We start from the raw sequence: 24,423 nt of genomic DNA, 5'->3' as shown, positions 1-24,423 counted from the left end.
TTGTTCTATTTGCTCTTGCAGTCTTTCCATCCATAAAGGATTCTAAATTATGATACCTAAATAAAGAAGGTTTAAAATATTGCTTATACTAGGGTTTCTCAAACCTGTTCTTAGGACTTCCCAGCTAGCCAGGTTTTCAAGATATCCACAACAAATATGCAGGAGATAATTTTCCATATACCATATATTAATTTTAAAGATATCTTCATTGTTTTTAAATTTATTTTTATAATTTCAATAAATATTATTCAAACCAAATTTTTTTGTACCTAAACAAAATGAACAGATGTCACGCACATACAAACACATGCACACATACACACACACAAGGTTTCACTGCTAACCAATGTAGCAAAGATACAACTCAAAGAAACATAAGGAACAGCATTATATCTGCTAGAAAGCCCCCAACTGGGAGGTAAAAATTCAGCCTCAAATAGAAGTCACTGACATCATTGACAATTCAAAAAAAAAATCTATCTATCTATCTATCTATCTATCTATCTATCTATCTATCTATCTATCTATATATCTCTCTCTCTATATATATATATCTCTCTATATATTATTTATTTAGAACATTTATACCCCGCTTAATACCACTTAAAGCAGCCTCAAAGCGGCTTACAATGAACTGAGGAAACAATTACAATGTCAGTATAGAGGGTAGAAGGATCAGAGGGAGAAGGGAAGGGAAAATGCACTATAAGACTGGCCAGATCAGGGGAGAAACAAGTACAATGAAATCAGGAAAGGTGGGAAAAGTCCAAAATGGTCCAAATATGCTGGAAGGAAGGACTTCAGGTGACATCTAGAGGCCAAGGTGTAGGCTGAACCCCCTTTCGCTGCTTGTGCTATATCTATCTATCTATCTATCTATCTATCTATCTATCTATCTATCTATCTATCTATCTACACATCTACCAAGGAATTCTTGTAGAGTCTGGACCCTCAAGAATAGCTATAAAATCCAAACTGTACAGAAACCTGCAGCCTCTTGACTGATGTTTCACCGCCAGCTGCCGATTCCCACAATCCACTTTTTTAAGCTAGAAGATATTACTTAAGGGAGGAAAGGCCTCAGATTGGATCTTGGGAGTATCAATCACATATTTCTTAAACATTTCCTTAGAGATCAACAGTGGATCTTTGGGGAAAATTCAAACTCTCAAATTCAAATGCCTGGTTTTATTCTACAGAGTCCAGTTACAGGAGATAGCAGTACTGCCCCTGACCCTATAACAGCAAATTGTAAAGTGGAGAGGCACTGGCTTCTACAGATTCCAGTTTCGCTTGCTGCAACTCCAAATTAATCCCCCCTTACTCACTTAGGGGCATGTTTACTAAAGTGTGGCAAGATTTTGTACTTACCACACCTTAAATGTAAATTGAAAGTGCAATCACGTGAAATAAACGTAGGAGGCAAGAACAGCATTGGTTCTTCATTTACTGCACAGGCCAGATACCCAGATACTTACAACATGGACCCTGCAAGACATGTAACACAAGTTCAAACAAATAAAAGATAAATAAATAAAACACAACCCCTATTGAAATCACCACTCTCCCTGATCTGATGATCCCACTTCAGCTAGCATCCCCCTCAAAATCACCCACCCTGAACAGCATCACTCATGATCAAGACTTCCCTCACAAGAATCAGTACCCTCCTACATTCTACCAACCCAAGTTCCGTCCCCATTCAAGATCAACATTCCCTCATGATCAAGACCCTAAGACTAGAGCAGCTCCACAAGATCAGACCCCTCAACAGGAACCTTTGTATACTCAAATGGGCATGATTTCCCTCTCTTTTGTCCCATATATACCAGGGTTCAAAATGGCAGCTATAACTCTAGCGACAGTCTAGAAGCATTTCTGCTACGGTCAATTAGGGCAATGCCTGAAGTCTGAAGGATAATTTTATCCCAGCAATACTATCTTGGATTTCAGTAAAACTCAATTGACTGTGTAGTCCCCAGTGCAATTTTGAGATGATCTGGCTTGTAGGTTATAATATGTATATATGGATCACCTTTAAAAAGTAAATCTCACTGGCTCTACATGTATAAAATAGCACAACAGCTATTCAACCAATGTCAAAATGCTATATAATAATTGCTGCTATTAAAAAATTCTAACAAACATATAATGAAAAATATAGAAAATGGATCTTCAGAGGTGACCTTCCACTTAAGCCATCAGCTTTGGAAATAATGGAAGTAGGTGTTTCACCTTATGTCTTTATCAATCCAAAATCTTTTAATCTTTTTGTTTGTTTGTTTTCTTAATCAAATTTTGTAGAAACAATCAATATATGTAAACTTACTAACTTGTGCTCTGATGCTATTGCTTCATCATGATAAGTGCTACTTATCTGAATTACATAGTGGGGGTAGATGTGCCGACATGTTTTTCACCCAAAGATTTCTCAAGGCACTCCCCAAGTTAATAAGTTTACCTATACTGATTGCTTCTACAAAATTTGATTAAGAAAATAAACAAGTTGAATACTTGATTATATGTGTAAAATTGTTATAAATAAAATAATATAAAAAAAAGAAAACAAACAAAAAAAATTTAAAAGATTAAAAAGATTTCAGATTGATGAAGACATAAGGTGAAACACCGACTTCCATTATTTCCAAAGCCGATGGCTTAAGTGGAAGGTCACCTCTGAAGATCCGATATATGGATCACCTTTGTCATATGTTATCAATTTATTCTGGGAGTGTTCTAAACCTTATTTTCTGGGATGGAACTGGGGTTGTTTCATTTGTCATTACAGGTACTACAATACCACCTCTCCTCAACAGCACCTCAAACAATTTATTCCTAAACTTCCAATCTGATATTAGTGTGTCAGCTGCTGGTTTTCATCTTGAATACACAGGTGAGTGCTATGCTTATATTAATCTGAAAAAGTGTAACTTTATTATTGAAATGTATAAGAATGAAGAGGCTCATTTACAAAGTCAGTTAGTAGTAGGTCCAAGGCAAGTTTAGAAATGCACTTTACTGTGAAACTCTGAGGCATTAAAAATAGGACCAAAGATATTTACATAAAATGGCTCAAAATTAATGAATGGCAGCACAATTAGTGATTCTATAATTGAGTGCCCGGAAGGAGTCTATTTTATAAAGGAATGTAAGCACCTATATTCCTTTATTGAGTACTAGTGTAATAGTGAACATATGCTGGCAGTAGAACGGCTATAAATGTGTACATCTAAGTGCCAGAGATACTTGTGTAACTTATAGTATTCTATAAGTTATGTACATAAGTGTGAGTCCCTACCAAGCTCCACCCACACTTACACATTTGTACACCTGCCTGTAAACTATGCACTATATACGATACAGATGTATTTACAAAATAGCACTTATGCATTTATGCCATTATTCTAATGACATAAATGCATTATGACATAATTAGTGTGTGATTGTTCACACTTACTTTTTAGAATTGCCTTGCACATATGGATTTGATTTTAACTCTGTTTATAGGCCTGATATTGGTGTTATTTTTTGATTAGGAATCTATAGGAATTTTTTCATACTGACAGAACAGATAAATAGAAGAGACATGTTAGTACACTTTTGGTTCATTAGTTTGCTTTAAAAATGTTGTATGTGCAAAATCTATTTATCACACATTCACATACAAGTTAATGCATCTGCAATCAATGTGTACACACTAACAAGATCTCATTGGCATTTTAAACGTTTGTTAAATCAAGTGTATGAAATTAACCTGACCATTTCTAACAATTCCAAGAATAACTAACCATATTTTGATTATTCACATCACTTATGCATAGGAAACCTGATATAAATAATTATCTAGTATCTGATATGTCACAGTAGTACAAACTGCAAGAACTCTGGACCACTGTAATATTATCAATCTATCCAGCCACAAACGCAGTCAGATGAAGGATGAAGGAACCTATCCTTGCATAGTGACTCTCCTTCTTCCCTACACAGATGGTCTAATTCTGTAGTGACTTGGAAGCCTACTTCCACCATTTTCAACTCAAGGAATACTTCTACATAAACCAGCACACAACACACAACTAACAGCTTTTGAGCTATGCACTGCCACTTACTCAGAACCCCCAAAAGGATATTTCCAATGGATACCCCTAGATGGTTGCAACACTGGACTTTTTTATATAAAATGAATTTGACACCATGCCTAATCTGAGATAATTAAAAAATTGCACTAGTGAATAGGATAGTTAACAAACTGAATCCCTAAATAGGATGAGGATGGAATCAAAACAAAACTTAAAATGACATCATAGCTGCTTAGGTGTTATAATGGGCAGGGGTGGTGTGTAGATGACAACTGTATTAGTTGGGAAATTAGGCCAATGCTAGACATACTTCTTTCATCTGTGTCCTGAAAATGGCAAAAGATCAGGATCAAGTCTGTGTTTTTTATATCATTTTAATACCTTGGGCTATGATTGATGGTGCTCAATGGAGAAGGAGAAGATATATTAAGATTGAACTTAGTGGGTAAAATGTTGTTTGTTAGCAAAGTTATTGGTTTAGCTATGTATTGATAATGAATGAGACCACGCTGCAGCCATGCTAATATAACCAGTCTTACACTTAGAAGCCTCTAGTCTACTTGATGATATCATCATCATCATCTGGACCCATGAATTTAAAACCTTGAAGGAATTCCATCGGGAATTTTCATCTACAGTTGTAACTACTGGTTCATTCCATTAGCTTTAGGGTTTTAACTGCTGCTCTGTGCAGAGTTCTCCTTGTGTTATTCTGTTTATAGCTGTAATTGCCATTCCATGCCATTTTAACCTTCTGTGGACCTCTTCTCCCCAGCATCCCTTAAATGGCAAAGCCCTACCCCAGTTATCACAATCCTGTCCACCAATAAAATGCATGTGCAAGACAGGGCAGTTTTGGATTAACTGATTTCATTGAGGATTATGTCAACAGCAGAGTACATGTGGGAGCTTCTGCAAATTGGAAGAACATGATGAAAAAGAACATTTCAAATAGGGTAGAGCTCTGAATTGGAGATTGGGATTTATAAATGTGCAGTTTTTGTTTGTTGTTATTATTTATTTACTTATTTGTTTGCAATGGGGATTAGATGCTGACGAGGAGAGCCAACAGGGAGTGTGAAAGTTTTCTCAAGGTTAAATTCATCTCTTGAAGTATAGTTATCTATCAATGCATAATGCAGATCTTGATGTTTACTGTGTTCATTGTTAATCTATTTACATATTAATGAACTGTTTTGTGTACATTTGCAAGCAACATAGCTTATTAATATTTGCTGCACATTGAACACAATTTTTAGCAGCTTATTAAACAGGCAGGTAGATTTGTCGACCAAAAAGTAAAGAACTTTGATTTACAGCAGTCTATTATGGTGCAACATTAAAAGAAAAAAAAATACAATAGTGTATTTGAAAGTCAGGGTTGTTTCAATTTAAATAATGTTTCCATTTTATTGACAATTCTAGCTTTTAGTTCCCAAAAGGTATGCTTTTTTCTCTAAATATTCCTCTTTCGACAAGTATTTTGAAACTGTCAGATCACTGATAAGAGTTCTAGCTTCCTAACCCCTTTGTCATTTTAAAACTGCAAAATCTGCAGTGTTTGAGTATTCAAGCCATCAGTTTCACTGAGCTTGATGTATGACATATTCAAGGTAATTCAACACTGTATGAAATAGGTTTTTATATGGCATTTCACAAGATACACGTTAGAAACTAATTTGTGAATGCCAACTGCTCTTTTGTTCATTTTCAAGAATTGAACATCTCAAGTTTATAAATTTCATTTCAGTATCTTATAATAAGACTGTTCCCACGATATGTCTTTGATCTTTAATAATAATCCTTACAGTAGTATTTTTTTTTAAATACAGTAGAACCCAAATTCTGCATAGGGGGCTCAGAATTGCATGCGTAAATTTGGGCATGCGCCCAATTTGTGTGTGCAATTTAACTGAATAACAAGCTGATTAACACTGATAATTGGGTGCTAATTGGCATAAATTAGAATTTAGACATTCATTTCTAGTTGCAGGGATCCATGTGTAAATTTTATGTGTGGCCCCAGTTCTTCCTGCCCTCACCAGGACCAGGATCCAAAATGATACCAGTGACCCCTTAACAGTGGTCATGTCATATTGTCCCTAGAGTCATATTTTCATACAAGGGCAAAAGTCCTTTATGGAAACTTGACCCTAGCAGCAGTACCATGAGACTACTGCTAGGTATCACCACACCATTTTGGATCACAGCACCAGCAACGGCAGGAGTAACTGGGATCTTTCCTGTTCAGTCCACTAAGGATCAGAGATTTTCAAGGGTAGGACCTGGGGGGGGGGGGGGGGGCTTCAGGAAAGTGTGAAGACATGGGGGGAGGGTCAAGATTTGGGGTTAAATTCTAGGTAGAGAACAGTTCAACAATTGTGGGTGTTATTGAGATGGCTTGGTTTGTGGGGTGGCTGCATTAAGAGGTTTGTGCTTGGGGGAGGGGAGAGTGCGCTAGGACCCACTTTTTAAAATGTTGCTGGCCTCTTTAATGGCAGCCCAGTGCTACTGAGAGGTAAAATAACCCCAACGTTTTGCTCCACTACCTCCCTAAAACCCCCTCCCCAATGCCCTATCATTGAAAATCCCTGGTCTCTGTGCTGGGATTATTTTACTGGCTATGACTTTCCCAGTATGGCAATACTTGTATGGCTTGCTGTGTGTACCTGGTTTTCACCACAAGGCAAATTATAGTATTTACATGTTTTGCATCTCATTACTATGTACCTTTGGCATGACCTAAATAACACTGTGTTAAGGCAACAATACCAGCATTATTTATTTATTTATTGTTTGCATTTGTATCCCACATTTTCCCACCTCTTTGCGGGCTCAGTGTGGCATTAGAACCCTTTAATACACATTAGGGGGCAAATATTGTGGGTTAGTGCCCTAAGAGTACAGAAAAAAAGCACAAAGGGCTCTCGAGAATGGAACAAGTGTGCTTTATTCAAGACGCAACACGAGCCGTTTTTTATATAACTAACGCTTGCCTCAGGGGCCAATTCTTCCAAGCAACACTAGATGTGTCAATTTAAACTCAAAAATATAGCAACACAACACTATAAAAGTCTACCTATAGAAGAAAAATAACTTGCTGGTGCAGAGCGAAACACCAAGAAAATGTGCCCTAAAGCTGCTTACTAACTACTCCCAATATTGTGGTTAATAGCCAATACTGACCTTTTCAGTGTTTTTGAGTATTGACCTGCATATTTTCAGTTAACTACAGTACACACTGCACTTGCTATCCTTATCCCAATATGCAAAGTCACTCTGCTGATATTATCAACATGTTGATTTGGCTAGAGGAAGCTCACTTAACATGATCATACTCTAAAATTAAGAGTAAAAGGCTAAAAAACACTATATTTCCATCAATCCCATTTGATCATAAGTACAGCAGAAATTTATGTAGCTCTACCCTTTAGCCCTCCAAATTTTATAAAGGTCACTTAAATTTGGGCACCCTGAGATGCGCTTGCAAGTTAATTGGTTAATGAGCCATTAACAAGCAATAATTGTATGCTAACAATCAATTATTACATAAGTACGTAAGTACTTAAGTATTGCCATACTGGGAAAGACCAAAGGTCCATCAAGCCCAGCATCCTATTTCCAACAGTGGCCAATCCAGGTCACAACATACCTGGCAAGATCCCAAAAAAGTACAAAACATTTTATACTGCTTATCCCAGAAATAGTGGATTTCCCCAAATCCATTCAATAACGGTCTATGGACTTTTCCTTTAGGAAGCCGTCCAAACCTTTTTTAAACTCCACTAAGCTAACCGCCTTTTCCACATTCTCTGGCAATGAATTCCAGAGTTTAATTACACATTGAGTAATTGGTTTTAATTGGTACTAATTAAGAGTTATGCGGGCATCTACTTGCACCCTAGTCTATAATATTGGGAGACCAAATCGCATAGCATGCAACCCAAAACTGGGCATGGATATGGGAAGGGCATGGGTGAGTCAGGTGTGTTCTTAAAATTTGGTTACAATGTTATAGAATACTGGGGATGTATGGTCCAACTTGTGCGCCAGGATTTACATCCAAAGTTGGGTGTGGGAATCAGCTCTGTGCACTAATCTATAAAGGGAAAAAGAAAGAAGCCTTGCACGAATCTCTTAGTCAAGAATACCTGAGCCGGGTTAGGAAAACTATGCAATTTAGAATATACAGCCACCCTTGCCAGAGTAGCAATAAATGATTGTCTGAATAAATGGTTTCTATATGCATACAATATGAAATTAAGAACTTCATAGGGCCCTAACTGGCTGAAAGGATTTTATTGCATTCCAAAAACCACTCCAAGTCTTATCATATGCTCACCATGCATTTTTAGATAAGAACAACTCTGAATTAAATCAGAATCATATCCCATAACTCATGTGAGATTCTCTCAGGCTTTAGAACCAGCAACCAAAAATGGGACCACTGGAAATGAGACAAAGCAACCAGAATTTCTTTATCAATATCAGGAAAATGCTGAAAAGGTAATACCATATTTAAATGTGAACACAAAAGTAGCATCCTCGACCCCTCCAGTGTAAAGTGAAGTACAACAGCCATATTGTCAGACTGGATAACAACTCTCCCAAATCATGAAGGCCAGCCTAATAGGAAACAACTTGAGGAGAGCAATATTCCTCACCTAAACTCTCTCCTACCAAGCTGATGTCATACCTCCACATATTATACACCTGTAAAAGAGACAGTGAACCTTAATTGCCCCAGAAACATCATTGTAAACTGCCAAGGACACTCTGGATTCTATAGGTTAGTAAGAGGGGCATAATCAAACGGCGCCGGCGAAATCGATTGCCGGCGATCTATTTTGGCGGCGCCGCAACAGCTGGCCGGAACCGTATTATCGAAAAAGATGGCCGGCCAACTTTTGTTTCGATAATATGGTTGGGGCCGGCCAAATGCCACAGATCGCCGGGTTTGAGATGGCTGACTTTGTTTTTCAGCGATAATGGAAACTGGAACCGGCCATCTCAAACCCGGCCAAATCCAAGGCATTTGGCCGTGGGAGGGGCCAGCATTCGTAGTGCACTATTACTTCTGGATGTTTAGATCTTGCTGATCAGTTATGTTATGACTTACTTGTTCAGGAGTGCTGTATTTTGTGATACTGTTTTGAGAAATGTTTAAGAAAGACTTCATACAAATTAAAAAAGTCCCTGCCGTGCATTTTCCCTTGATGGCCGTCCCTGACGTGCACTTCCTTTAATAGCCGTCTTTCTCTCCAAAAGTGCACTTCTCTTAATGGCTGTCTTTCTCCCTGAACAGGGAAATGAAAAGCTTTTGCACACTGCTTTTTTTGTAATAGCAGTGGGATTTGAACAAGCCACCTCTGCATTACAAGACTAGTGATGCAACCACTTGGCCACAGCTCCACTTACTTGGGTGTCTCTCCCTTTTGATTATACCCCTCCAGGTCTCTCTCAGCCACTCACAGACAGCTTAACGCACTGTGATTGACTGAGAGAGACCTGAAGGGGTATAATCAAAAGGGAGGGACAGCCAAGTAAGTGGAGCTGTGGCAAAGGGGTTACATCATGGTGCTTGTAATGCAGAGGTGGCTGGTTCAAATCCCACTGTTACTACACTGTGAGCAAAAACTGTTTTGATTTCCCTGTTTGGGGAGAAAGACGCCATCAATCTATTAGATTGTAAGCTCTTTGAGCAGGGACTGTCTTTCTTCTATGTTTGTGCAGCGCTTCGTATGCCTTGTAGCGCTATAGAAATGCAAAATAGTAGTAGTAGTAGTAAGAGAAAGACGGCTATAAAGGGAAGTGCATGTCAGGGACGGCCATCAAGGGAAAATGAACGGCAGGGACTTTTTTAATTTGTATGAAGTCTTTCTTGAACATTTCTCAAAACAGTATCACAAAATACAGCACTCCAGAACAAGTAAGTCATAACATAACTGATCAGCAAGATCCTTTTTTTTTTTTTTAATGAGCTGGCCGACTGGTTTCCCCTCCTAGGAAGGAAATGTTTTAAAGGGTTTTTTTTGGGTGGGAGGGGGTTGGTGACCACTGGAGGAGTATGAGGAGGTCATCCCCGATTCCTTCCGGTGGTCATCTGGTCAGTTTGGGCATCTTTTTGAGACTTGGTCGTGAAAATAAATAGACCAAGTAAAACCGGCCAAATGCTCGTCATCGCCGGTTTTCTTTTTTCCATTATCAGCTGAAGCCGGCCATCTCGTAAGCACGCCCACATCCCGCCTTCACTACCCTGCCGACACGCCCCCTTGAAGTTTAGCCGCCTCCGCGACGGAATGCCGGCGAGTGTGTCCAAAAATCGGCTTTCGATTATACCAATTTGGCCGGTTTTAGGAGATGGCCGGCCATCTCCCGATTTGTGTCGGAAGATCACTGGCGATCTCTTTCGAAAATAAGCCTGTAAGTGATATAAATAAATTCATTCATTCATTCATTAAATGTTTACAAATCACCATTTTAGAATCAATGGAGTCTGCCAAACTTCAACTCTAGTAAATTGTTGCACTAAGGATTTCAAAACTAGGTGAGGGTATATGAACAAAATGATAACCATGCAAAACTCTTCCTTGTTCAAAGAAGACAACTGCCTATTGAACACACCACACTGTAGTCAAAATTGAATTGACTAATCAAGGATTGCACCTACTTTAAAGTATTCCTACTGGATGCTGAGGCTTTGTAAATGTTTCACCAGTATATGAACCTTATATATAGGCAATCTAGATTTCATCAGATCAGAATCCAGCTCCACACCAAGACAAATAAGTTCTATTCATGGACCTTCTAACATTAGTTCCTAAAGTAATGAATCCCCAACTCAGGAGCTATCTATTTATAGGCCACCAAATAATGGCAAATGCCAGAATCTGTAGCACCTGCAAATAAAAAGTCACTCAACAAATGAATGATACTCACTATGCTGGACTCCTGTTCCACTACTCAGTGATAAATAAATGTAGCAAATAATTAAAATCTAGAAAGGCAACAGAACACTCACCGGTATACATTAATCAAATTAATTTTTAGAATCAAACTTAAAACCATAATAAATGAAAATAATCTGGATGCACCTGCAGCAGCCAGAAATCTGATATAATATCAGTCTTTTCTATCAAGGCTGCCAGGCCACAGATCCTGAGCAAGCCAACAGCCTGGTCCAAAAGAAACATGAAAAAAACAGAGTTGTGGGGAACTACCTGGAACAAAGTGGAGGGAATATTTAGAGAGCCTGTTCGTGAACCCCTTTGGAGTAATTGCAGAGTAATTGCAAATTTTGACTTGGAAGTCTTTCATCTTTGAATAATTGTGGTTTTTCTCTCTGTTGTTATTTGAGGTGAGCTCTGTTAAACATTGATTGATCTTTTGAAATGGGTAAGAGGAAAGCAAAACTTAAGGAAAGTATGCCTGCTCTAGTAGGAACTGTAATGCGCCCCGCCCCCCGGGCAGTTATATCAGCACTTTATTTCTTAGAGCTTCAGGAACAGGGAAGGGAGTGGAAGATTCAAATGTGTAGTTTCGCTGCCTGAGTCCTGATACACGTTCATCTCCTTTATCTCCAGTATTAGAGATGAGTCCTGTCTTCTTCATATCCAACATGTATTTCAGGAGCAGAACTTAGGGAATGAATTCATGAAGTGGCTTAATGTTTTTACTGCTTTTTCTGTGACACAACTCCTTATACCATTGGAAACCCTGTCTCCATTACCAGCTATAAAGATATGGGGGCATCTATGACTCTAACACCACCCAAAAAAGTTACCACTCTAGAGATCTATGCTAATATAGCATGACTTGTGGTAAAGCAACTTTCTCCCTTCTCACCCATTACTTCCCTCATCCGTAACTGTCTTGTTTGTCTGTATTACTTAGATTGTAAGCTCTTTTGAGCATGGACTGTCTCTTTGTGTCAGGTGTTCAGCGCTGCGTGCGTCTGGTAGCGCTATACAAATGCTAATAATAATAATAATAAACAGTAGCCAACATTGATAACTTCTCCCCTTAAAGAAGGGGACTAAGTATCTATATCTTAAAACATTGACATTGGGAGTTACACCTGTTACCAAGCATGTTTAGGTCTTGGATTGCAACTGCTAAAGAGCAGAACTCCACTGGGAGTGTACAGGAGGTTGCCCCCTTAATCACCAAATTTTTAAACCCTACCCCCCCCCCCCCCCAAATACCAAACTGGCCAAGCACACAACTGTCTAAGCATATTCTGTAACGTGATGTACGTAAATTCCAAGTTGCATAGCTGAAAAGGGGGCATGACCATAGGCGTGGAATGGGTGAGTCATGGGTATTTCTAAAATCTATGTGCATTGTTATAGAATACATCTGGTCTTCACCTAATTTAAGAGTCATCATTTACACCAACTGCCCACAACTACATTTAGTTGCATAGATTGGCGTTCGGTGTATTCTACAAACCCCACTAAAGTTTAGGCATATTCTATAAAGTATGCCTAAATTTAGGTGTACTTTATAGAATATGCCCAGGCATATATTTTTTCAATGCCAATTTTTTAGATGTGATAAATGGAATCTAGCCCTATATGCTAACTGCAAATAATCAGCAAAGGTAGCCAGCTATCTCCTACTGAATATGAGCGATTAGCCGGCTAAATATTATTTAACCAGCCAGAAGCTGTTCCTGGCCAGTTAAATAGCACTGAATGTCAGAGGACATGTGTATGATTTTGAAAGATAATAATATTAATAAAACAGAAACAACATTCTAATTTAACAAAAATGTTCACGCTCTTACCAAAAGGAAAAGACAAATTATGAATAAGGTGAAATATACCCAGATCTTTGGGGTCCTTTTATTAAGCTGCATTAAGTGCTACCATGCACCTAATGCAGCAAAAAAATGGAGTACCATGGGACACACTACAGCATTAAACAGTAATTTGAGAATGAACATAAGAACATAAGCATTGCCATACTGGTTCAGATGAAGGCCCATCAAGCCAACACCCTGTTTCCAACAGTGGCCAATCCAGGTCATAAGTACCGGGCAAGATTCCAAAAGAGTAAAAACATATTTTATGTTGCTTATCCCTGAAATAAGCAGTGGAGTTTCCCTAATCCATCTTAATAATGGCTTATGAACTTTTCTTGTAAGAACTTGTCAAAATTATTTTTAAACCTTGCTAAGCTAACTGTTTTTACCACATTTTCTGGCAACAAATTTCAGAGTTTAAATAAACATTGAGCGAAGAAATATTTTCTCTGATTTCTTTTAAGTTTACTACTTAATAGCTTCATTGTGTACCTCCTAGTCCTGGTATTTTTGGAAAGAGTGAACAAGTGATTCACGTCTAGCCGTTCCATTCCACTGCATGCTAAATAATTGTTTTGTATTTTTGAGGGGTCCATGTTGAGGCAGAGAAGACCTAATTATATTTATTATGCCTAAAAAAATCAGTGCTGATCAAAAACATACTTAGGCATATTCTATAAGCTACGCCTAAAGTTAGGTGCAGTTTACAGAATACATATAAGTCCATCCACATGACTAGAATTCAGGCACAGCAAATTATGCCACTGAAAACCTGGTGTAAGTACCTGTGCCTAATTTTAGGCGCAGAGCGGGTTATTCTATATCACTGTGCATAAATTGTAGGAATGCCCGCTACCCGCCCATGCTCCTTCCACAGCAACACCCCTTTCTGGGATCCATGTGGTAGAATTTATGTGGACTACGTTCTAGAATATGCTTAGTGAGCAGTGTGTGTAAATTCTAAGTAGTGCCAATTAGTACTGATAATTGCTTGTTAACATCCAATTATTGGCACTGATTGGCTTGTTAACCAACTGAGTTGCACACACAAATCAGAATATGCCTAGTTTTGCATGCACAACTCTAGTCACCATATTGGGAGGGATAAATACACCCAAAAATACACTCTATATAGAATCTGTGGGAGAGTCAGCATTCCTGCAATAACCAGTTAGCACATCTATATTACCACCCGCTAACTGGTTAGCGCACGATAATACCTACCAACTACAAAATAGGTGGTAAGTGCTCTTGAAGTAATTTTTAAAATGGCCGCAAGCTAATGTTGTCATTAGTGCATGGCCATTAAAAGAGAAAATAGAAAAAAATAAATTTTATGGCTGCAGTAAAATGGACTTAGAATGTGGAAAAGACCTCTGTAAAGGTGTGACCTCTTTCATAGGCATAATGCCTATAAGAGAAATGACTAAATTATCAAATGTAGGGCCCATGTAAGGGCCAGAAAATGTACCTAATTCCAATTCCTCATTTAACTTTTCTGACATATCCTAATGATAGCCCACATTCAGGGGGATAATTGAACGGGGGCGCCCATCTCTAAGGGTGCCCATCTCTAAGGACGGCCCCATAAAGGGGCGGGACAACCCGTATTATCGAAGCAAGATGGATGTCCATCTTTTGTTTCGATAATACAGTCGGGGATGCCCAAATCATGAAATTTAGGTCAACCTTAGAGATGGTTGTCCCGGTTTTTGGCGATAATGGAAAGCGAGGACGCCCATTTCAGAAATGACCAAATCCAAGGCAAATGCAAGGCAAATGCAAAATCCAAGGTCATGGGAGGAGCCAGCATTTGTAGTGCACTGTTCCCACTAACTGAATGGAAAAAGCCCTTCCCTTACCAATCCAGAAAGGAATGGGCATGCATGAAGGAAATTGCATGCAAATGAGCTGCTCGCTGTTAGCTCATTTGCACATGAGTTCCTTCCTAAGGAGTGGAAGCAACGGCAGTTGAGGACGTCCTTCCCTGTGATGGCAGTTGAGGATGTCCAAATGTGGATGTTTGTGAGAAGGACATCCATGCATGTTATTCCTCCGTTTTTTTATTTGTTGCATTTGTATCCCACATTTTCCCACCTATTTGCAGGCTCAATGTGGCTTACATTATTCCGTAATGGCGATCGCCATTTCCGGAATGAGAAATACAAAGTGGTATTGCGTTAAAGTTCATAAGTGACAGAGTAGATTAAGCAATCAAGTATAGATAATTCATTATCGGAATGAGAAATAAAGTGGTATTGTGTTAAAGTTCATTAGGGACAAATTAGATGAAGCAGTCAGGTATAGAGAGTTCAGTTAAGTCCAGTTCTGGTATAAGTTTTGTTGTCTGGTTTTTAGGATGGATCATTGTGGTATGCCTTATTGAACAGATTGGTTAGGTTGTTCATTGTTTTTATGGCGTATAGTAGTGCATTCCATAGTTGCGTACTTATGTAGGAGAAGCTGGATGCATATGTTGATTTATATTTTAGTACTTTGCAGCTGGGGTAATGGAGATTTAGGAATGTGCGTGCTGAACTTTTTGTATTCCTGGTTGGTAAGTCTATGAGGTCTGACATGTAGACCGGGGCATCGCCGTGGATGATTTTATGAACTAGAGTGCAAATTTTGAACGTAATACGTTCTTTAAGTGGGAGCCAGTGTAGTTTTTCTCTTAGGGTTTGGCGCTTTCGTATTTCCAAATATGAGTCTGGCTGCTATGTTTTGGGCAGTTTGGAGTTTCTTTGATGATTTGTTCTTTGCATCCGGCATAGATTGCATTGCAGTGCTAGGTGGCTTAGCTCCTTTGATTGTACCAGGCTGCGGAATATTTCCCTTGGGAAGAAAGGTTTTACTCTTTTGAGTTTCTACATTGAATGGAACATTTTCTTTGTTGTATTTTTCGCATGGCTTTCTAGTGTAAGATTTCGGTCAATTGTAACTCCGAGAATTTTCATCTGAAACAGGAAGGGTGTAGTCTGGGGTGTTTATAGTGGTGGGTTTGTTCATGTTATATTGTGATGAGAGGATGAGACATTGTGTTTTTTCTGCATTGAGTTTTAATTTAAATGCATCCGCCCATGAATTCATGATTTGGAAGCTGTGTTTGATTTCATTTGTGATTTCTGTTAGATCATGTTTGAACAGGATGTAGATTGTAACATCATCTGCGTAGATGTAAGGATTGAGGCCTTGGTTGGATAGCGATTTGGCTAGAAGTGTCATCATTAGGTTGAAAAGGGTCGGTAACAGCAGTGATCCTTGGGGTATTCCGCATTCTGGTTTCCATGGTGATGATGTATTCAAATTTGATATCACTTGGTATGTTCTTGCGGTTAGGAAGCCTTTGATCTAACTAAGTATGCTTCCTCCAATCCTGAAGTATTTGTGGAGTATCATTTTTGTACTGTCAATCATCTCCTCAAATAGGCAGTATATCACCGAAATGAGCTCTCTAGATTGCTGACTGGACATTCCAGTCTTATTAGATGCACCTGACTTTTTAGTAGCCTTTTCAGATTGAGTAGAGTCACCAGACATCTCACTCCATTTCCCTGGTTGTCTCATATTAACATCCTCACCAAGTTTCTGAGTCCCACCATCAGAAAACTTACTAGCAGCAGATGCCACATGTTTCTCAATCAGGCACTGGGACATCTTTTTCCTCTTGGAAATAACAATATCTGAACAGGAATCTAGTGATTTGTTACATGAGGAAAATGCCTTTTATTAGTTTCCTTTATATTAGAATTTCCATTGTTTAACATCTTGGAACTTAAATATGTGGACTTGAGTATGATTGACAGATGATGTTTTTTCTTTTTTCATTTGTTAGACCTATTTGATTCTGTAATATTATTATTGCTTATCATACTTTTCTGTACAAGTATTAAGTTTGCTTGATTAATTTTTGAAATTCTGATAAATAAAAAAAGAAATAACAATATCTGCAGTTTTCCCAACTGCTGCCCTCATGCTTACTCTGGAGGACATCAACTCACTGGCATTATATAAATTCTCAAGCAGGTTTGCATCAGATGCTGGTCACATAAGTACTTTTGAATATTGGCTTGATAGGATTTATTGTTCATATGAATGCTAGACTGAAAAAATATATAGTGTACGTTCAAGAGCTGAGAAAGATTTTCTTTGAGACTGCACTGGAAAGCACTCAACTCTCCCTGTTACATTTGCAAAACATGCAGACACCAATTTATAGCATGAGTAATATATTATTCAAAATTGTTCAAGTTTGCAATGTTAAAATTAAACTCTTTTTTTACAGCAATAGGTTTAGATTCTTGTCCTGAACCACAGACCCCCAGCAATGGAATTAAAGTTGGTGATCGATACATGGTAGGCGATGTAGTGTCATTCCAGTGTGATCACGGATTCTCTCTTCAGGTGGGTCCCTTGATTTAGAAGATTTTTTTTCTTTCAAGACATTTATAGACTTACTGTACTTGTACCCAATGCAAGCTTTTTATTCAACCAATTTTATATTAGAATTATAATGGCTCTAAAAGTCTCTCAGGATTAAATTGCTTTGAATAAAATTGTGTGTCATCTGCAAATTTGATCATAGCACTTATTACTCTTTTTTTTCCAAGTCATTTATGAATATGTTAAAAAGAACAAGTCCCAGTAAAAAGTTCAGAGACACTCCAGTATTTTTACCTTTCTACAATGGATCATTTCATCTTATTCTTTTTTTGTTATCATATATACAGTCACCAATCATTGACATAGCCCAATATTTCAAAGCACTTATGTGGTCATCAATAAACGTCAATCACATACGTAAGTGTTTTTTTTTAAGTTGCACTTATGTAAGTATATATTGGCTTTGTAAGTAGCTCTGTAGCCAAAATTATTGGGATCAGTAGTCCAAGCAATTTAACCTGGCACGACTGGCTTCTACACAGTTAAATCACCTGTGCGAGGCTATCCGCTGATATTCAGTGACAATCAGATGTTGCTACTGAATACCAGCACTAACTGCCTAAGCTAAAATCAGTGAGCAGTCCATGGGTGGAGTCAAGGCACAGTTGATATTTAACAGGTTAAGTACCACTATTCAGCCCTTAACCGGTTAAATTAGCCAGCCAAATAGGACCTCATAAATAGTAATCCTATCTTTTGCTGTTTTAACTGGCTAAGGCTGAGTGGAAGCGTAGCCTAATAGTGAACCTCAGAAGGTAGGTTCAATTCCTACTGCTGCTCCTTGTGACCTCAGGCAAGTCATTTAACTCCCCATTGCCCCAGATACAAAATAAGCACCTGTATATAATAGGTAAACTGCTTTGATTGTAACCAGAAAAAGGCAGTATATCAAGTCCCATCCCCTTTTCCCTTAAGTGATGGACATCCACATATACCACCTAAAGCCTATGCTGGTTAAAAAATCAGTGCTAGTGGAGGCTGAATATTCCATGCATTTTAAATTGGACAGGATTAGGAGTGGTGCAGGTCAGGGCTAAACATTCTAGAAAAAGTGTTTGAATTCAACACTCTCTGGATAATTTAAGCATTCAAATCTAAGAACATAAAAACTAAAGAAATGTAATATTGGGCCAGACCCTGTTTCCAACAGTGGCCAATCCAGGTCACAAGCACCTGGCAGAAACCCAAATAGTAGCAACATTCCATGTTAACAATCCCAGGGCAAGCAATGGCTTCCCCCATGTCCATCTGAACATAAAAATAACAGAAAAAACTTTAAATGGATAAGTTTCCATTTAAAGTTATGCTTGGATTTTCAGGTACCTTAGATCAATAGATGCATCATTATCAACGTGCTAAGAAACACATTTTTAAAATCTAATACATAGGAAGGAAATATCTTTATTTGATAAATTCAACTTGACTCTGCCCCAATAAGCTATGTCAATCTATATGGCCAGTATTTTTTTCCAGAAGTTTCTACCATTTTAGCCTACTATCCAGCTTATCTTCGAAAAAGAAAGACGCCAATATTTCGAGCAAAATCGGGAGATGGGCGTCTTTCTCCCGTGGGCGAACAAATCAGTATAATCGAAAGCTGATTTTGGTCATCTTCAACTGCACTCCGTCGCAGGAACGAACAAAGTGGATGGGGGCGTGTTGGAGGCATGGTGAAGGCGGGACTGGGGCGTGGTTATCAGCCGAGGAGAGATGGGCGTCTTTAGCTGATAATCGAAACAAGAAGGGCGTTTTTTACAGGAATTTGGTCCGCTTTATTTGGACCCTTCTTTTTCAGGTCCAAGTCCCAAAAAGTGCCCCAAATGACCAGATGACCACCGGAGGGAATCAGGGATCACCTCCCCTGACTCCCTCAGTGGTCACTAACCCCCTCCCACCAAAAAAAAAAAAACTTTACAAACTTTTTTTGCCAGCCTGTATGCCAGCCTCAAATGCCATACCCACCTCTATGACAGCAGAATGTGTTCTATCCTCTGACAGCCTTTCCCTGGTTCTGATGTGGCTCTCAGGTGAGTGTGACACCTTTTCTGTTATGCGCACTGAAGAGTCACATCAGCAATACATTGTGGTGGGTGTAGGGTATTGTGCTCCGTGATTCCACTAGCTTGTGTTAAATGCTCACGATGTTGATAATTGGTAGGCTTTACTCCCATGGTGCTTTTCCCTCTGCTTACTGGGTCACAGTGTGCCCTGTTTTGTTTCCGGTAGTCCATGAGGTAGTGGCCATTTTTGTAAGCCAGTTTTAGCTCCCTTTCATGTGTTACCCCGTTACTGAAAGTGGGCATTGTACAGCATTCTGCCAGCTCTGACCTACTGCTAATCTCAGTACCAGGGAGACTCTTTGCCAGTGGGGCACAACCTCTGATCTGCAGTTAACTGTGAGTAAACGTGCTTATTCCAATAAAGGACGTTTTCGGAGGCATTAGTCTTCAGGTGTCAACTGGTGTGCCAAGGTTCTACAGCAGCAACAAGTCCTATAGGCCTGGAGCACTTTTAGTGGGTACCGCAGTGCACTTCAGGCAGGCGGACCCAGGCCCACCCCCCCTACCTGTAACACTTGTGCTGGTAAATGGGAGGCCTCCAAAACCCACTGTACCCACATGTTGGTGCCCCCATTCACCCCTAAGAGCTATGGTAGTGTTGTACATTTGTGGGTAGTGGGTTTTGGGGGAGGGGGTTGGGGGTTGGGGGCTCAGCACCCGTAGTAAGGGAGTCATGCATGTGGGAGTTGTTTCTGAAGTCCACCGCACTGACCTCTAGGGTGCCCAGTTGGTGTCCTGGCATGTCAGGGGGGTCAATGTACTACGAATCCCGGCCCCTCCCATGACCAAATGGCTCGGATTAGGACGTTTTTGAGCTGGCCGGTTTTATTTTCCATTATCACTAAAAAAAAAAAAGCCCAGCTCAGAAACGAACAAATCCATGGCATTTGGTCCGTACAAATCGTATTTTCGAAACAAAACAAAGACGACCATTTTTTTTTTAATACGGTCTGTCCCTCCTCTTCACGTACCCGTTTTCAGACATAGACGCCCATGGAGATAGGCGTTCGCGTTAGAATATGCCCCTCCACAGATATCAGATCCTCTGTTTTGTAGATTTCTGATTCACATTTAGATCCAGCGCTTTTTGAAGAAATGGCATTCATTGGCCATCTGTAATGATCTTTGAGATCCTCTTCTGTAAAGATCAAAACAAATTAGGGGTCTAATTACTAAGGTACAATAACATGCATTATTTTATTTATTTATTTATTTACCTTTTTTTATTAGGCAATTAGCCCAACTTAATTTGAACAAACACTTGTTCATCTATTTTAACATAGTGCAAAAAGGGTAATTCTATAAATGGGCGCCTATATTTAGACATCTGGAGCCTATTCTATAAAAGATGTGGAGGGGCAAAATCGAAAGGGATGTCCTCGTTTCGATTTGGACATCCTCGTCAAATGCCCCCATCCAGGGGCGGCGAAACCCGTATTTTTGAAACAAGATGGACGTCCATCTTTCGTTTTGATAATACGGTCAGGAATGCCCAAATCCTGAAATTTGGTTGTCCTTAGAGATGGTCGTCCTTAGACTTGGTCGTTTCTGATTTTTGGCGATAATAGAAACCAATAATGTCCATCTCAGAAATGACCAAACGCAAGGCCTTTGGTCATGGGAGGTGCCAACATTTCTAGTGCACTGGTCCCCCTGACATGCCAGGACACCAACTGGGCAACCTAGGAGGCACTGCAGTGGACTTCATAAATTGCTCCCAGGTACATAGCTCCATTACCTTGTGTGGTGAGCCCCCAAAACCCACAACTGTACACCATTGCCATAGCCCTTATGGGTGAAGGGGGGCACCTAGATGTGGGTACATTGGGTTTGTGGTGGCTTTTAGAGGGCTAGCTGTTTCCTCCACAAACTTAACAGGTAGGGGGGTATGGGCCTGGGTCCGTCTGTCTGAAGTGCACTGCACCCACTAAAACTGCTCCAGGGACCTGGATACTGCTGTGATGGACCTGAGTATGACATCTGAGGCTGGCATAGAGGCTGGCAATCAATATTTTTAAAGATGTTTTCTTTGAGGGTGGGAGGGGATTAGTGACCACTGGGGGGGGGGGGGGGGGGTAAGGGGAGGGCATCCCCGATTCCATCCGGTGGTCATCTGCTCAGTTCAGGCATCTTTTTGTGGCTTGGTCATAACAAAAAAAGTCATCCAAGTGCTCGTCATGGATACCCTTCTTTTTTCGATTAGGGGTCAAGGATGCCCATGTGTTAGGCACGCCCAAGTCCCACCTTTGCTATGCCTCCGACACTTTGGTCATCCTCACGAGGGAAAGAAGTTGGGGGCACCCAAAATCAGTTTTCGATTATGTCGATTTGTGCGATCCTGGGAGAAGGACGCCCATCTTCTGATTTGTATTGAAAGATGGGCATCCTTTTCTTTAGAAAATAAGCCTGATAGCCTCAATTGTAGAGTTATGAACAGAAAAGAGAAGAGCTTTGGACATATTATATAATCTAAATGGGAGTAGGTGTTGATCTGGGATTAAATAAAAGGTATAGTCCAAATCAGTTGGAAGAAATAAGTGCCAAGAATTGCATAAATTCCTATTGTGCGGCAACAGTTGCTTTGAATGGATAAGCTTTCGCTGAAGTTTTATTTATTTATTTATGATCCAACACCATATCAAGTGGTACATTTATATCACTGCCCATAATTATAAAGTCTACTTTTAACAAGGCCAACGGTTGCCCAGTTTATAGAAAAAGGATGGTTGGTTTATTTTCAGGTCATTAGATTTTTATATGAGAAATCATGTTTTGACCAAGTTGAATGACAGTTATTAACCATCGGTCCGTTGTGTCAGAAACATAAGATATCACTTTGTGCAGCAGTGATTTATCCAGTAATGTGCTAACCCCATTCTTTTGTCCTTAGGCAGGAGAACAGAAACAATCCTGGGCTCAATCTTTATGACAGATATTACTACTACTACTACTTATCATTTCTATAGTGCTACTAGACGTACGCAGCGCTGTACACTTGAACATGAAGAGACAGTCCCTGCTCGACAGAGCTTACAATCTAATTAGGACATACAAACAGGATAAACAAGAGATAAGGGAATATTAAAGTGAGGATGATAAAATAAGGGACATGACAGAGGGGTTAAAGTTTTTGAAATACAGGAGGATCTCCATCCATTTAATGGGGTGAAAAATTCCACTTATATTCAGAGAAAAAGCATTCAGGGAGTGACTCATCCTAACAGCTTATGATAGGGATGATACTGGATAGTAAACACCTGTGTAGCAGCAACTTCCCACATACAAAAACGCTGCACATCACATAATGTTGTGATAGGCGTAGCATTCTATAACTGTGGGTTCCTCCTCAACACCACCCCCTGTACTGCCCCTGACCTGCCCATTTTTATTATGGCTGATCACAACTGATATTCAGAGGTACTGCCCGCTAAATATCGATGATTCGGCGGCCATGAGCAATTTAAGGGGGCCTACACACACCCAATGTGCATCAATTTTGAGTTACCACCTGGCTACTGCATGGCCCTTGCGGTAATTTCATTTTTGACGTTCAGCCACTAAGTGCACCGGAAAATATTTTTATTTTCTAGTGTGTGGGAGGTAATTGGGTGGTAATCAGCATTTTACCGCATAGACTATTACCACCTGGTTACCGCGTGAGACCTTACCGCTAGGTCAATGGCTGGCGGTAAGGTTTCAGGCCCAAAATGGATGCCCTGCAATTTTCATTTTGCCACATGTCCATTTTCAGCAAAAACTTTTTAAAAGACATGTTTTACAGGCGCTGAAAATTGATTCTGTGCACACCCAAAACACGCGTCTACAGTAGCACAGACCATTTTTCAGTGCACCTTAGTAAAAGGACCCCTAAGTGAAGCAGAGCCCCTCCTTGCCACTTAAATTGCTTTGAATAACAGTCAGTATGTACTGTATATATTTTACATATAGAAACTGATGTAACTTATACATATCATTACAGCAAAAGTTAGACCACCTGACACAAAATTGCAATCACAATGCAAATTATTTGACATACTCTATGTTGTTGATCGTAAATATATTTTATTCTTACAGGGGCATTCACATATCACTTGCATGCCAGGACCAGTAAGAAGATGGAATTATCCTATTCCAATCTGCTTAGGTATGTTTAGTAATTTTTAAGTAATTCAGTCAATTTACACTAATCCCCAAAGAATGAAAACTCAGTAATGTTATTGACATATATTTCTTGAGAATGTATCTTTTAATCATGCATGCCACTTTACTATATCATTCACAGTACTATTTTTAAAATACTCCTGGAGTCAAATGCTATCTGTACATAACTAATAGAATATTCTTATAGAAGTATTGAAACAACAGTGTATGAAATTATACTAGGTGATGAGTTATCTTTCATTCACTTACTGAAGTTCATCTCACTTTTAATCAGGTGCTGGTACGAATGAATATATAGCTCAAAACAGCCATCACACTTTATTATATTAGCTACAAAGATAGAACTGCTATTTCTACTTTCTAACTTATAAGAATTAGCAACTAAATAACACTACTTCAGGCCCTTCCCCCAGATTACCATAAGTACATATGTATTGCCATACTGGGAAAGACCAAAGGACCATCAAGCCCAGCATCCTGTTTCCAACAGTGGCCAATCCAGGTCACAAATACCTGGCAAGATCCCAAAAAAGTACCACTAGCCCTTCCTTATAACATACATACAAATATTGCATATGTATTTAATTAAATGTCCAAAAGGCGTTTGACAATGTACCTCATGAAAAGCTACAAAGGAAATTGGAGATAGAAGAAAATGTCCTATTGTGGATTAAAAACTAGTTGAAGGATAGGAAACAGAGAGTGGGGTTAAATGGGCAGTATTCACAATGGAGAAGGGTAGTTAGTGGGGTTCCTCAGGAGTCTGTGCTGGGACCGCTGCTTTTTAATATATTTATAAATGATTTAGAGATGGGAGTAACTAGCGAGGTAATTAAATTTGCTGATGACACAACGTTATTCAAAGTCGTTAACT

At 39.3% G+C, this 24,423-nt stretch overlaps 1 protein-coding gene across 1 annotated transcript in view; it reads left to right on the top strand.

Annotated features, from left to right (window-relative positions):
* CSMD3 (CUB and Sushi multiple domains 3) overlaps positions 1-24,423 on the top strand; it is a 2,043,988-nt gene that overhangs the window by 1,566,303 nt on the left and 453,262 nt on the right. Inside the window, exons 38-40 of the mRNA XM_030189879.1 lie at positions 2,789-2,893; positions 17,171-17,289; positions 23,463-23,532. Of these exons, the coding sequence (XP_030045739.1) occupies positions 2,789-2,893; positions 17,171-17,289; positions 23,463-23,532 (294 nt within the window). The remainder of the gene's footprint in view (positions 1-2,788; positions 2,894-17,170; positions 17,290-23,462; positions 23,533-24,423) is intronic.

The sequence above is a fragment of the Microcaecilia unicolor genome, chromosome 1 (genome assembly GCF_901765095.1).
Source record: "Microcaecilia unicolor chromosome 1, aMicUni1.1, whole genome shotgun sequence".
Lineage (NCBI taxonomy): Eukaryota > Metazoa > Chordata > Amphibia > Gymnophiona > Siphonopidae > Microcaecilia > Microcaecilia unicolor.
The sequence above is the reverse complement of the archived record's forward strand: the minus strand, read 5'-3'. Positions and strand labels throughout refer to the sequence as shown.